Source organism: Bison bison, unplaced genomic scaffold, assembly GCF_000754665.1.
Source record: "Bison bison bison isolate TAMUID 2011002044 unplaced genomic scaffold, Bison_UMD1.0 scf7180017864163, whole genome shotgun sequence".
In the NCBI taxonomy this organism is placed as follows: domain Eukaryota; kingdom Metazoa; phylum Chordata; class Mammalia; order Artiodactyla; family Bovidae; genus Bison; species Bison bison.
Genome location: NW_011494735.1, coordinates 9,172,563 through 9,188,271, shown reverse-complemented (window position 1 = coordinate 9,188,271; position 15,709 = coordinate 9,172,563). Strand labels below are relative to the sequence as shown.

The 15,709-nt window shown below is 38.4% G+C and overlaps 1 protein-coding gene across 3 annotated transcripts in view; it reads left to right on the top strand.

The window, feature by feature from the left end:
* The window catches only part of SRGAP1 (SLIT-ROBO Rho GTPase activating protein 1), a 313,186-nt gene that overhangs the window by 287,888 nt on the left and 9,589 nt on the right, over nucleotides 1-15,709 (top strand). For all 3 annotated transcript variants that reach the window (XM_010841593.1, XM_010841590.1, XM_010841592.1), the window contains exons 17-21: nucleotides 1,192-1,416; nucleotides 3,933-4,012; nucleotides 11,133-11,313; nucleotides 12,361-12,495; nucleotides 12,605-12,944. In XM_010841593.1, the coding sequence (XP_010839895.1) occupies nucleotides 1,192-1,416; nucleotides 3,933-4,012; nucleotides 11,133-11,313; nucleotides 12,361-12,495; nucleotides 12,605-12,944 (961 nt within the window). The remainder of the gene's footprint in view (nucleotides 1-1,191; nucleotides 1,417-3,932; nucleotides 4,013-11,132; nucleotides 11,314-12,360; nucleotides 12,496-12,604; nucleotides 12,945-15,709) is intronic.

Below are 15,709 nucleotides of genomic sequence, written 5' to 3'. Positions count from 1 at the left end.
AAATTTTATATCCGCTGTTTGCTCTTCAAGCCAGCACTAACTAAAGACCCAGAAAGACTGACTCTCCCCATTGAGCTTAAGTGTGTCTTTTGAACATGAGATCATTCTTACTCTGAATCTCACTTTTCCTTCCTGCATTCATGTTGAAGGTGATCTGTAACATGATCATTGGCTGTTATTTGTGAACTGTTTTAAGATTTTATGTTTGAGAAATGGCAGAAAGGAAAGACATATGTTGCCTGTGAGAATTATACTTTTGTATTTTCTACTTTCTCAGCTATCTTATTTCCAACACCGGGTAAAGTATCTTGTCACACAGTATCTCAGCTTCTTTGTGTCTGTCAACATCTCACAAATGTAGCTGAGTCTCTTTTTCTCTCCTTCCGTTTGTCATCTGTTCACCTGGATTTTACATTTCCTTTCAAGGTTGACATTCTATACACTGAAAGATAGATTCTCTAGATTCTCCCTGAAACAGCACCTTGCCCATGTGTTAGAGGCATAGCATAAAGAACTTCTTATTCTCAGTCCGCTGTGGAAAATATCTCACCAACAGCCATTGAATTGAATTTTACAATTAGTACTAGACAACTGGAAATCTCCCCCAAAGTTTGTAGTTTACCAGCTTTAAATGGAGTGTGAGAGTTGAGGATTCTTCCCTGTACTTGCCCTTGTAACTGTCTTTTGTGACACCAGTTGTCACCTTGTATTAATCATCTTGCCCAAAAGCAAATTACAAAGCCTGGAGTTGCTTGCTTTCTTTCAGTGGGTACAAAGAAAAGGTGCTTTTGTTTTTCCTGAGGACTCCCCTCAAGATTTATGGGAAAAGCTGAAACGTATTTGGTTAGTTGGAGGACAGTTTTAAAGATGATCATACTGTTTGCAGATGAAACTCTTTTACTTGATCCTGGTCTCCATTGTGTTAGAGATTATCTTAAACTCCCTTGTGACTTTAAAAAAAACGCCACTGAATTAAGCAAACAGGATTTATATTCCTTTTTCCATGTCTACCTAGTGGAAAGGTTATAAGTTGCTTTACTTTCTTTGGAATTTGCTGAGCCACCTTAAAGTAGGATGAAATATTTTATTCTAATAAGAAAACTCCTTTTCAGAATAGGAAGTATCCTATGAAGTGTTTTCTCCCCCCCCTCCCCCGTTCTTTTATAACTCCTGTCTTTCTTTCTTTCGTAGTCTTTCACAGTACAGTGATGAAAACATGATGGACCCTTATAACCTGGCCATCTGTTTTGGCCCTACATTGATGCCTGTCCCAGAGATACAGGATCAAGTGTCCTGCCAGGCTCATGTGAATGAGATTGTCAAAACCATCATCATCCACCATGAGACTATTTTCCCAGATGCTAAAGAGCTGGATGGCCCTGTTTATGAAAAATGTATGGCTGGAGACGAGTATTGGTAAGTCCAAGAATTTTAGTCCTTCCTTCTCCTCCTGGAAAAAATTATACAAGTACAGATATCAACTTAATTTTTAAAAAAATAACTGACTATAAGATGCCAGTGCTCCCAATTAAAAAAAAGAAGCAGCAGGAACACTTGAGATAAATTAGAATATTAAATCCCATGACAGCACTGGCTTCTTCTTATGGAAATTCATATTCATTTCTCTTTTCCCTGAGCACGGCATCTTTTTAGATACACCTACCCCATCATGACTTTTGTAGAGAATTGTTTTTAAATAGAGAGCTGTATACATTTTTACTGTTATATCAAGAAAAGATAACTGAATTAACAGACTTCATTTTCATTCCCAAATAGTTTTGATTCTATGGAAAGTATTTCAGAAATTTCATTTTAAAGGAGCAGCTGTCAACTAAGTGTTTTCATTCGTACTTTCATTTCCATTCTTACTAATATTGTCCTAATCAATTACACAAGTCATGGTCACTTTGAACAAAGTTATTACATTATTATATTGTTGGGATACAAAATATTTAATAAGACAATATAGTCACCTTCCAATGAAGGATAAAAATGTATAATCCAAAGATAAGGAAACCCCAAAATGTTTATGTTCACTATTTGATATATGAGTTCCAGCTTCTAAGAAATCATATACAGTAAAACTGGTTTTAATTCGTTGAGGTCCTCCTGTGTGCCAGCTTCCCGGTGCATATGATCTCTTCTATTCCCACTCTACCAAGTAAGTTAAGAGAGGCCAAGGAGCCCGGCCAATGACTAGTGGTTTCTGGAGGCAGCCCAAGTCTGTCTGATTCCTAAGTCCACACAAGTCTTCCCACTCAGCAGTTGTCTCCCAGCCTCCCTCGAAAACAGCCCTGTGCAGCTCAGATTCAGGAGCAGCTGGAAATAGATTTGCCTAAGCCCTTCATTCTGGACTCTGCAGGATACTTTGTTTCCCACTGCCTTAATGGGGATTAAGTAGAAGTAGAACAAGTAGCTGAAAAATCTAAATAACTGAAAGCACACTTTTTTTTTTTTAACTTAAACCACAGTATAATTTAAACCACAAATGATCTTATGCCATTAAGAAAATTCAGAATTGACCATTTCCAGAAGTACTGCTTTCTAAATTAACAACAAAGCATGATAGATTCTATGTGTGTGTGAGTTGCTCAATTGTGTCTGACTCTCTGCAACCCCATGGACTGTAGCCCACTAGGGCTACATATTTTTAAAATACTTACTATATGCACATACTGACATCAGCTTGGCTCTGAAAAGATAAACAAATAAAACTCAGTCCTGGTGAGTTTTTCAGAATTTTATTTTCAGAATTCAGAATTTTATTTTCCTAGTTGTATTTGTTTCAGGGCCAGTGTCAGTCATGTTTAGTATTTACAGATATTCAGGGCTCTATCGGAGAAGGCAATGGCATCCTACTCCAGTACTCTTGCCTGGAAAATCCCATGGACAGAGGAGCCTGGAAGGCTGCAGTCCATGGGGTCGCTGAGGGTCGGACACGACTGAGCGACTTCACTTTCACTTTTCACTTTCATGCATTGGAGAAGGAAATGGCAACCCACTCCAGTGTTCTTGCCTGGAGAATCCCAGGGACGGAGGAGACTGGTGGGCTGCCGTCTATGGGATCACACAGAGTCGGACATGACTGAAGTGACTTAGCAGCAGCAGCAGGGCTCTATCAGTAAGTTGTGCTGTCTTATTCACTTTATTAGAGAGGAAGTATATGGATGTCTGGTGGATATTATTTAATGTTTTGTGTTCTAAGACTTTTTGTGGTTGCTCCTTTTTTACAAACAGGGTAAAATCCCCATAATAAAGAGTCTTGAAGTCAGTAACGTGTGCTTGATTATGTCTTCTCCCACACATGGTATTCTCTGTAGATATCACTTGTTTTAAACAGAAAGTCAGTATTATAGTAATCATCCTCATCCCCCAATGCCAGCAATACAAATGGGCTTTTACAACAATGTCAGGTTTGTATTTGTAACCAATGCATTCCATTTATCAGCATACATTTGAGAAGTAATAGTGGTAATGTTAAAGGATAAAATTAACTCTCAGATATAAAAATGAACATGTGTCAAGAAAAGTTGAAAAAGATACTATAGCCAGTTCAAAGCGGAAATCAAAGAGCCATCCATTTTTATGCAGTAGGGGATACTGAAATGAATTTGCAAAAATTGGTGTATCTAGAGGGTGATAATCATATTCCGCTAGAATTCAACAAATTTTCATTTTTACACATAAGAATCATTTGTAATACTATCAGTTTCCTACACGTCAGTTTCGTCTTTACAGAGTTGTAATATGTCAAAGATGAACGGACAAAGAGTCCTATAGGATTACACAGTCCTGGAGGCTCCAGCATTCCACTGAAAGGCTATCCAGGGTCTCCTTTGCCATTCCAAAGTCTTCTGTTTTTCCTTATAGTAGCAGTTGTTCAGTTTTGAAATTCACTTTGGCTTCATATGATTTCTACTTCTGCTCCTCAGCGACAGCCCATACAGTGAGCACGGTACGCTGGAGGAAGTGGATCAGGACGCTGGTACAGAGCTGCACACCAGTGAAGACGGTATGTACTCATGCTCATGCTATTATAAAACTAGTCTTTATAGCCATTTTTATAACCATTTTTAAAGAATTACTGATATTGTACTCGCTTTGGCAGCATGTATACCAAGAATTGCTTGTATTAAGAATTCAGTAGATACAAAATAATATTTGCTAAATATGTGTAAACTACAAAGAATACTACTGCAGGGAACACCTGTGAAACCACCACCAAATTTAAGAAAAAGGTATCATTACCGTTTTACTTTCCTGAACCCATTGTCTTCCATACCCCTCAAGGTAAGCTCTGGGTTTGTGCTTTTAAATGGATTATTGTTTCATTTTCTGTTTTCTCGAACTTTTTATAAATGGAATCATACTATATATACTTTCACTGTTTTCTATTCAGTATTATATTGCTGAAGTTCATCCCCATCGTTGCATGGAATTAGAATAATTTATTTACCACTGTATAGTATTCCATTGTATTTTTTTTTAATTGGTGAATACATGAGGTGTTTTCTGTTTTTTGCCATTAAAAAACAGTTCAGGTATGAATATTTTGAAGATGTACCTTGCTGCAGGTGTACAGGAGTTTCTCTCAGATATACACACCTAGGAATAAGCATGTCTTCAACCTTGCTACATACTGCCAAACTATTTTTGAAAATGTTGTAAGGGGACTTCCCTGGCAGTCCAGTGGTTAAGAGCCCATGCTTCCACTTCAGGAGGCATGGGTTCAATCCCTGGTCAGGGAACTAAGATCCCACCTATCACAAGAAGCAGCCAAAAAATAAGAAAATGGTTGTAAGACTACCCACTCCCACCAACAGTGTCTCAGCCTTTCAGTTGTATGTAGTCATCAACACTCGAGTTTATCAAATATTGTCTTTGCCAATACTGTCAAGTGTTTAATGGTATCTCATTGTGATTTTAATGTGCATTTCTCTGCTTACTGATGAAGACGTTTTAAAACATAGTATATTAATAGAAAACTTATGGTATGGTAAGGGGGTATGGTAAGGCCAACAGATCAGGAGATGATCACCATTGAAAAGATAATCTGATGCTCACATTTCCTAAGAGGAGGGGACACGTCACACCTCAGGGGGCCAGGGAAAACACCAGAGTCAGACGGGCAGGAGGACAATTGGCCAAGAATTTTTATGGTGGTTTCCACAGGAAGGAACAAGCAAGGCAGGGTAAGCAGGTTTAGGATTGCCTAGTTTTAATAATTTCAGAGGGCTCTGTGACTGTCTCTGGTTGGTACCTGGCCATGAAGTGATTGGAGCAGGGAGATAGTGGCCTAAAGTATGGGAGCCCCAGAAAGGAAGTGGCTGGAGTATGGGCCCTGGATTGGTTGGTTTGCATTTGAAAAGAACATTCCAGATGAGTTGTTTACTAGGCATTTGCCAACCCTGGAAGGGACAGTCCCTCCAGGGAGCGAGCAAAGCCCCAGAGGTCATACTATAGAAAATGAAAAACATGGTTATTACAGATACACTAATTTTTGTATGTTTAGATTTATTTTTGCAAAATTCCTATCAAATGTTTTTCCAACTGAGGGCCTGTTTGCCCACTGTTAGTTTCTCTGGGCTTTTTTTGCTTGGTTTAGTTTGGTTTGGCTTTGGTTGTTCCTTGTAAAAGTTTATGAGGCTGGATCAAGTCCTTTATTGAGTATATGCTTTGCAAATATTTTCTGCTCTGTAGCCTGTCTTTCATGTGCCTATTGTCTTTTGCCAAACAAAGGATCTTAATTTTAAAGGAGCTGAATTTACCCATCTTTTCCTTCATGGTTGTTTCACTTTGTGTCTCCTTTAAGAGATCCTTATCCTTCTGTGCCTTGAAGTTAGTGTAGAAGTTCTTCTATAGTCTCTTTTAAATCCTTTCAGGTTTTGTTTTTCACACATAGGGCTTAATTCTACCAGGAATTCATTTGGAGGTATGGTGTGAGGTAGGGATCTGTTCCTCTTTTCTCCATATGGATGCGCAGCTGTCTCCACTGTCCCAGCCTTAATTGTCCTTTCTCTACTGCCCCGCACCTTTATCATAAATCAAGTATCCTCTCTGTGTGAGTCCATTTCTGGTCTCTGTTCTTTTCCATGGGTCTACTTGTTTATCCCTACACTGCTGTCTTCATTTTGATACCTTTTAATAAATCTCAGTGTTTGTCAAATCAAGACTTCTGACTTTGTTCCTCTTAACAGTTCTTCACCTTTTGCAATTTCACTTAAATTTCAAATTCAGTTTTTCAAGTTCTTAGAAACAAACAAGAAAAAGCTAAAAACCTGTTGAGGTTTAGATTGCAGTTGCACTGATTCTACATATGTTAATATGGAAAGAATTGATATTTTTATAATATATAGTCCACAAACATCTTTCTAGTTACTTAATGTCACCCAACAAACTTTTATACGTTTCTCTGTAGGAATCATTTTTTTCTCTAACTTCTTAAGTTTAATGTTTAACATTACTTTTTGACATTATTAATATGAACATATAAAGCTGTCAGTTTTTTCTTAATACCTCTTTAGCTATATGCATAATCCTCTTATTCCCTCTTTAACTATGACTAACCTGCTTTAAACTTATTCAGTTTTATTTTTGATTTTTCTCCCAAATTCAGTTCACTTTCATATCTGCTTGGTCATTTGCTCTTTACTCACAATACTAATCCTTTCTATTGTTTTAGATTATGTGTCTAATTATTCTAAAAAGCTGAAGTCTTCCTAGATTTGTTTTTGTTGGCTTTTGCTCATCTGAGTCTTATTTCCAATGTGTTTTATATATTTTTTTACATATTTCTTAGAACTTTATGGAATTCATTTACGTTGAGGTAAAGGTATGTCCCTCCAGAGAAGGTTTTCATTTACTTCTGCCTGGGGCATAACCAGCTTGGAACCACAATAGATTTTTAGTTTGAGGTTTTTTCAGGCCACCCAGGTAGTATCAACTTAAAATGCAAACCTGCCTGAGGGCTAGAATGTGGTTGGGATTCTGAGGTGATTTTTTTTTTCCCAAGCCTTCAGATAGATTTGTTTCCTTAAATTCAAGGTCAGAGTGGTTACATCTATGGAGAAGTGTGGAGAGTGAGAAGGGAGGAGAATTTCAGAACTAGAAATCCACTGTGACACTGAGAGTTCGATACTTTGGTAGAGCTTAGAGTCTCCATACTGGGCAGCCCCTGGACCTAGTCTTTTGTTTAAAATAAACTTAACCAGGCAGAGGAAAATGCTGTCAAGGCAAACTCTGACTTACATATTCTAGTGTTCATAATTCTGGTGACCTGTTTAAGTCCATAGGTTCCTTCATTCATCAAGTATAGTATTCCTCACTGTCATGATTAATGCACTTACGAAGTTTTTTGTTTTTGTTTTTTTTTAATCCAGCATTTTTAGTTGATTTCAGCAGGAAGGTTATCAAGGTGTCTAGAGTCCACCCTCTGCTTTAAAAAAAAAAAAATTGACATTTTCAGAAACTTAAGTTGGAAGAAACTCTTTAAAGTGACAGCTTCTATTTCTGTGGGATTGCTTTTGAAAGTCTCTGAGCCCACCCTCTGACATTCTTCTCTCCTTTCTTTTGTCTTGAGTTTCATTTCTCTATAATTCATTCTTTTTTTCACTGGTGACTTTTCTAAGTGTTTCCTTGCTTGTTCCAGTGGCAGGAAAAGCCCACGACAGAGCCCCAGCCATCTCTCTTCCCAAACCTCAGTCTCACCACTGTACCATCTGTCAGTTCTTACCTGTTCTTACCTCTTGGCTACAAAAGAGAAGCTTTGCTGAGAGCTCTGTATTTGAGATAACATTTTGATCTTGCTCACCTGATAGTGCTGGAGAGAAAAGCATTGCTTACAAAGAACAGATGTTCTTGCCTGCAGCCAGACTCTTCCTATAACTAAATTAACCCGAGTATTGATCTGTCTCTTTGATCACCCAGGTATTGCATTTTCTTCCCTCTGTCATGGTATCACTAAAGAGAGTAACCTTTGTTTCCAAAAGAGAGGCTGTCACAGAACAAAATCATCATCTGCAAGGGCAGGGGTAACAGATGTAGGAGAGAAAGTGTCAGGGACAGCAAGGTCCCAAAGGGATAGCGTGATATACTAGCACTTTGTATAAAATTACAAAAAATGGAAATATAAGACTTGATAGCACCAGGCAGTCAGAAAATCAGCTCTGTTGAATGTTCCTTCTCTTGCACAAAATTATAATAGCCACGTAGGAAAATGAAGTTATCACGTTCACCCTCATTGTTGTTATTGGTAGCAGTAGCATTCTACTAAGCCTCTGCAGGGATTTAGAGGGCTGTGTGACCCTACATGAAAGGGGTGTGGTGCATCGCCATGCCCTGAGATCGATTTGCTCTGCAATGACTAGACTGAGATGTGTATAAATAGCTTATTGATTGACACTTGACTGTGAAATTTCTCTCATGGGAGTAGAAAGAAGTCAAAATAATGAAATTGCTCAGAATTACTAGTTGATGTAGTAAGATCACCAGTGAAGTATACTTCTGATATATATACTTCTGATTCATCTGGTCATTCGTTCATAATGTCTGTACCTTTGAACTAAATAAACAAAGTCTGATCATCTTGCTGCTAGTTGTTTCAAAAAAGAAAGAGGTAGTGAGCATAGATGGCATGATGATGAAATTATGATAAAATATGTACATATCTATTAAACAGTCTTAAATGGCCCTTGGCCAGTAATGACCAATGGCATTAAAGAACATGAATAGCTCTCTCTTCACTTTGACAGGTACATGAGTTGTATACTTTGTTATGCTATTATATTTCCATTTTTTCAGTAAAACAGTTTAAACGTATGGGTGTAGCACATAAGAATGTGCAGACTGCATATCATGATGCTCTTTTTAATCAATTGGCATGCCTTCATTCCTCCATGAATGTTTATTTGTGTCCCTTACACCACAGACATGTTTATTTCTGTCCCTCAGGGAGACCTGGGTAAAAAATTTGGTATCTGTCATCTCGGTTCAAGCAGGATTTACTTTTTATGTGCAAGTTTAGAACAAAGTATAAAGTCAGTCCCCTTGAATAAAGAGTTCTGTTTCCTCCTCTATGACCAGACTTGTGGATATTTAATAAAACTGCTATTTATGTTAAAATATTTTAGGATGGAATAATGGAGTGTTAACATATGATCTAAAAGTTATTGTCAGTTGTTAAAACACTTAAAGTATTGTTTTAAAATTATTTTTACACCTACCTTGTTGAGAAGTATACCATGTACAGATTATAGTGTTTGATTCTTCCATATGAATTATTATTTACTTAAGCATCTACTTATCTACTAGCAAAGGATGGGACTTTTTTTCTCTTTATTTTAAATATATAGCAGAAATTCACCCCAGTCCTTCATAGAAGATAAATCCTAAGCTTTTTCAATATGTTTGTTGATTTTTATGTTCATGCTGTCCCAGAGAATGTTTGCATTTTTCAAGTGAGAAAGAAGCTTAGCTGACTATCCAGAGAGTTCATTTGTAGTTATTTCATATAACAGATATTGAAGCTATTGCATTAAACTTTGGGAAGAGATTAACTCTTTTAAATGAAAAGGTTTGTCACCAAGGGAAATAGAAAATAATAAGTTCCTGACAAAATATTTGACAGTTTTTAATCTATTATGTGTACCTATGTTCTAAAGCATTTCTAAAGTAACAGCATACATGTTCAGTTTTTAACAAACGAGGCTGCTCACTGCAGAGAGTTCTCTAAGATAATACCACTTGTACTGACCCTTTTTAGTTCTGTTTCTTATTGATTAGAAGTTGACTCACCTGTTGTTGGTAGCAGGGATAAGGATGGGGTGATGGTGAGAGAGGAGAGGAAAGACCACGGAGCCACCAGTGCTGGGCTTTTTGCAGTAACCTGAATCACAAAAAGCAACTCTTGTAGTTGTTTTGAGTGGTTTGTCCTCGTATTTGCCTTCAATAGTTGTGGTCAGAATTAAAATAGAGCTGAAATTCCAATTCTAGGCCCAGAGTTTGATATCTCTTTTCAACTTTTGATTTTGAGATCACTGTAGATTCATATGCAGCTGTAAGAAACGCTACAGAGAGATGCCATACACCTCCCCGCTCCCCGTTTCCCCCCAGTAGTAACGAACATCTTACGTCCCTGTTGCTCCTATCACGAGGACACTGACACACTCCATCCACTGTATCCACATTTCACCAGTTTTACATGACTCACCTGTGTTGTTTACTTAGTTCTACACAGTTTTATCACACAAGTAGATTTGTGTGACCGCAGTCAAAATCAAGAACAGTTGCATCATAGGGACCCCTTTGTGCTACCCTTTCCTAGCCAAAGCCATTTCCTTCCATGGCTTCCCGCCCACCCTAGCCTCTGGCGATCACTAATCTATCCTCCATCTCAGTTATTAGGTCATTTCAAGTATGTCATATGAATGGCCTTGTGCAACATGTAACTTTTTCTCACTCACCATTATTCCTTTCAGTACCTTTTGATCCTAGAAGACATTTTTGAATCTTAAGTAGGTATGCTTGTTTCACAAGCGATATCTAGAATTTGGTTTTGATACTAGAAAAAATGAAGTTGTCTTTACACTTGGTGATAAGATTTGATAGTGCCCAAAAAATACCTAAGGAAATTAAATGTATTCAAACAACATTTAATGTGGTGATATCTGTAAACTTGTTTTTAAAATTGGCAAATAAAGCATAAACTTTTGGTGTTCTGAAATAGTGACTCTTACATGTTATAAATAGTATTAACATGTTGCCTGGAAACTTCATCAATGTCAAAGTAATATTGGAGCTATTGCAGAGAACATTACAACCCAAGGAGAGATTTTATATATTACAAAGTTTTAAATATTTTTCTTAGACTGTCATGATCTCTCTAGTACAAGGCTGTAGAAATTAAGATCGAATTTTCAATTTTTCTTTGCCTGAGAAACTGATGACAGAAAGAGAATGCCTTTCTTTATCCCTTTTAACAGCATCATTTTCTCACTGTCTTGATTTGTTACCTTGTTCTGTCTGGTTATTAAAACGACCTTGTTTCTTTCTAAAGCCTCATATAGACCCTTCAGTTAGTGTATCACGCCTCCTGACAACCCTGCTGACACTGTTTTCTGGTGTGTTCTTTGTAGAATGTGAGCCAATAGAAGCGATAGCCAAGTTTGACTACGTTGGGCGGTCTGCCAGAGAATTGTCCTTCAAGAAGGGTGCTTCTCTCCTGCTGTACCACCGCGCGTCGGAGGACTGGTGGGAAGGAAGGCACAACGGGGTTGACGGGCTTGTGCCCCACCAGTACATCGTGGTGCAGGATATGTGAGTAGTGCCAGCTTCTGTCACCTGAGCGCTCCCAAGAGAAGACTCCAGCTGTTGTTCTTACATTGTTCTCACCTTGGTCTTGTGAGAAAAGAGAAGGGATTACAGAGCAAAAACTTCTGAGCTGGGCTCAGTTCTTCACCATGCTGATGGAAAATGAAAACCTGTTGGCCGGAAAGTACTGTTAGCAAGGACCCATGCTCTCCCAGCAGGTCTGGAGCAAGGACTAGTGAGAGATACCTTTTGAAGCTTTCAGGTTCTTAGAAAAGTACCCTGTGCAAAGGCTAGTTTTAGGAGCTGAAGTGGCACGGCTAATTCCTAAAACAGTGCTGCCTCTTCCCTTGGTGTCTGTTTTAATTCCAAATTCCCCAAAGAGAGGCTACTGACTTCAGGTCTAAAGAGAATCATCTCCAGGCTTCTTTTTTAATTTTGCTTATGAGAAAGCTCTACTTTCAAAAATACTTAAAGTGGTATCTTCCCATCTGGTCTTAATATTAAGTGAAAGAAACAAGATACAAAATAACATGTACAGTATAATCTTAATTTTGTGACTATGGTATTTCACAATGCAGCACCAATTTATGAACAGCTTTTCAAGGTAAAGAGAAAAATACCACATAAAATGGATACAGTGATTGATTCAGCCTAATTTTAAACTGTTAAAATGTCTCTCAGAATCCAAGAAATATTATGTGTGTGTGTGTTATGCAAACATACAGTCCTAAAGTACAGAAACATATAAATATATACAGTAAATACTATACATACATGTGGACATTCTTATAGATAGGTATGCCAGGCAGAGGAGAAAAGCTGAGAAAGACATTTTCTAGAATTCAAACAGTGGTTGTCTCTGGATGTTATATTATGGATGATTTGTCATCTGAATTTTCCAATTTACCTGCCATGAAATGATGCTATATTTCTAGTGAAAAGAAACAAGTTATGTTAGTAAGAGAAAGATTTACATACAGAAATGCCATCACTTATTCTTTTGTCCCCATTCATCAAGCAAAAGACCCTCACTCTTGATTCTTACTGTCTCAGGGATGATACATTTTCAGACACTCTGAGCCAGAAAGCTGACAGCGAGGCCAGCAGTGGGCCGGTAACTGAAGACAAGTCTTCATCCAAGGACATGAACTCCCCAACAGACCGACATCCTGATGGCTATTTAGCCAGGTAGGTGGACTCCCAAGCCTCCACTTCTCCAGGGGTTCTGAGGAGCTGTGGCATCCACAGCCTTGCAGAATTACCTAGTGTGACAACCTCTGCTATTCTCTCTGTCTAGACAAAGAAAAAGGGGAGAGCCACCCCCTCCAGCAAGGCGTCCTGGCAGGACCAGTGATGGCCATTGCCCCCTCCATCCCCCACATGGTCTTTCCAACTCCTCAATTGACCTGGGGTCCCCAAGCCTGGGCAGTCATCCCCGGGGCCTGCTGCAGAACCGTGGCCTCAACAACGACAGTCCTGAGAGGAGGCGTCGGCCAGGCCACGGCAGCCTGACCAACATCAGCCGCCATGACTCCCTCAAGAAGATCGACAGCCCTCCTATTAGAAGGTCCACATCATCAGGGCAATACTCAGGCTTCAACGACCACAAGCCGTTGGACCCAGAAACAATCGCTCAGGTAGGCTGCTTTGAAGAGAATATTGCATGCTAAGTACCAGGGTATGATGAAGGTGGCATTACAGGAGTTACTTTCTAGAGCCATATCTTTTGTATAGAACCAACTAAAGAAAACAGGAATTAGCTCATTCTTTGAGGCCATTTGTTCATCCTAAAGGAAATAAGTCCTAAATATTCATTAGAAGGACTGATGCTGAAGCTGAAACTCCAATACTTTGGCCACCTCGTGCAAAGAGCTGACTTATTTGAAAAGACCCTAATGCTGGGAAAGATTGAGGGCAGGAGGAGAAGGGGACGACAGAGGATGAGATGGTTGGATGGTATCACCGACTCAATGGACATGGGTTTGGGTGAACTCTGGGAGTTGGTGATGGACAGGGAGGCCTGGCATGCTTCGGTTCATGGGGTTGCAAAGAGTCGGACACAACTGAGCAACTGAACTGAACTGAGGCCATTTGTTACAAGAAGGGCCCAGATATTGGGTTGGCCAAAAAGTTCATTGTAGTTTTTCCATAATATCAGAATGAGGTTTTTGGCCAGCTCAAGGTATCATAGTGATTTAAACAGAGACATGGCAGAAATGTAAGACCGAGGACAGTCAAACCCATTACTCCTAAATGGCCAGAAAGATTCAGAAAAAAAGAATGAGGAAAGACTAGCCCTCCCAGATCTTGAACGTATGCTTGAGCTAGTAAAACAGACAAATCAAGGGAACAGAATCAAGAACCCTGAAACAGAGCATTTTTAGTGTATGATGAAGGTGACACTTTCAATTTAGGAAATGAAGGATTAGTCAGTAAAGGAAGTGAAAAAAAATGGTTGGCTGTTTGAAGAACAACAAGTCCAGCTACTGTGTCACTCCTGAATGCACATGTATCTTCACTTCCCAAAAATGACTGCAGAGAAGGGCTTTGTAGTTTTTTTTCTAATGATTACAATTGACAAAGTATAAGTAAAATAATATTGACGAATTTTTCCATCATTCTACCATTTTTTTCCTCTGGCTCTTTTTAAAGCACAAGCCATCAGAAAATATACATATGACAGAAAAACAAACAAAAAACTGAATCACTATCCTGTACATCTGAAACTAACACAATATTGTAAATCAAGTATTCTTCAATGAAAAAAAAGAAAAGAAAATGTATGTATGGCCAGTGAAAAAGGAGGTGAAATAGATTCAGGGTTCGCCATTTTAGTAATCTTAAAGTGCCTTCTAGCTACCACTGAAGCTTAAAAAAGTGAGTGAGAAATTAATGAAACAAACATGGGGAAGTATTAAAGATGGGTCATTTTTAACAAAGAACACTCCAGGAAAGCTGCATTTTGATATGACAAATTTCCAAGCTATTTTCAATTGTCCTAACTAAAAAAGAATTTTGGAAAGCAATTAGATTACAAGGAGAGTTTAATGTGTTTTTACAAAATTAATCCAATTTTAAGTGCACAATAATTTTTCAGCAAAAATCAAAAAGGCTTTTGACCTTTTTGGGTTTTTGTCTATTTTAGAAGGCAATGCAGAGTCATTTGAGGTGTATTTAGAACCAGTGATATTTGACTATAATTGAATTTAATGATTTGAAAAATCCGTAACATCATTGCTTATAAAAAGCATACTAAACACTATTTAGGTTAGAGAGACATGGAATTAGGAGCTTAGTAGTAGAAAGGCATAATAAGGTCTACTTTAACCCTTTTGCTTCTAGAACCAGGAAATCTTTTAACTGTAAATCATAAAAACAAAAACTCAACAGATAAACCAGGCTCTGCATGTTTTCTCTGGGGCTAATACTTGTAAAAAACAAATCCATATATTTAGCACCAAATGGAAATCACATATGAAAATAATCACTTGTAAAGTGATGTCATCCTCACAAAATGGCTTCCAGCTGTATCCTTTATTTATCTTTCCATCTCTCATCTTCAGATTTTCCCATGAGGATAAGTGAGCCTGCCATCATGGTATTCATACCAAAAACATGCAAATTCTTTCAGTAAATAAGTGGAACCCCTGATAGAGCTTTTTAAAAAATGCTACTTATCCTTATGTGATCACTGGATCTTTGTTTATTCATTTAGCAAGTCTTTATTGAGCACTTACTGTATGGCAGCTCCCATGATAAACGTTATAGACAGAGTTAAATCAGTGGTCAGTCGCTGCATGAAGGTACTTGTAAATCAGTGAGGGAGGTAGGTGTGGAAATCAATTCCTGCTCTCCAGAGCCGCAAGCTAATGCTCGAGGTGAGTGGAAGTCCTAAAAATGTAGAGAAGAGGCATTTCAATCACACTAGTGCAATGGCCCTCTACCTACCTCACACAATACTTGTGTGTGTGTGTGAATAAACAATGTACAACAGATCCTCTTAACTTTTTTTTTTTTTTGGAATTTAGTTGCTTTACAGTGTTGTGTTAGTTTCTGCCATATAGCAAAGTGAATTAGCTGCACATATACAGAAATCCCCTCTTTGTCACCAGTGAGCATTGAGTAGAGCTCCCTGTGCTACACAGTAGGTTCTCACCTTCACCTTTTCTAAGTGTTCAGTTCAGTTCAGTCACTCAGTCATGTCCGACTCTTTGCGACCCCATGAATTGCAGCACGCCAGGCCTCCCTGTCCATCACCAATTCCCGGAGTTCACTCAGACTCACGTCCATCGAGTCGGTGATGCCATCCAGCCTTTCTAAGTTTACAGGTCAGTAAACTATTCACATTGCTGCGTAACAGATCTCCAGAACTTTTTCATCCTGCAAAACTGAAACTCTGTAC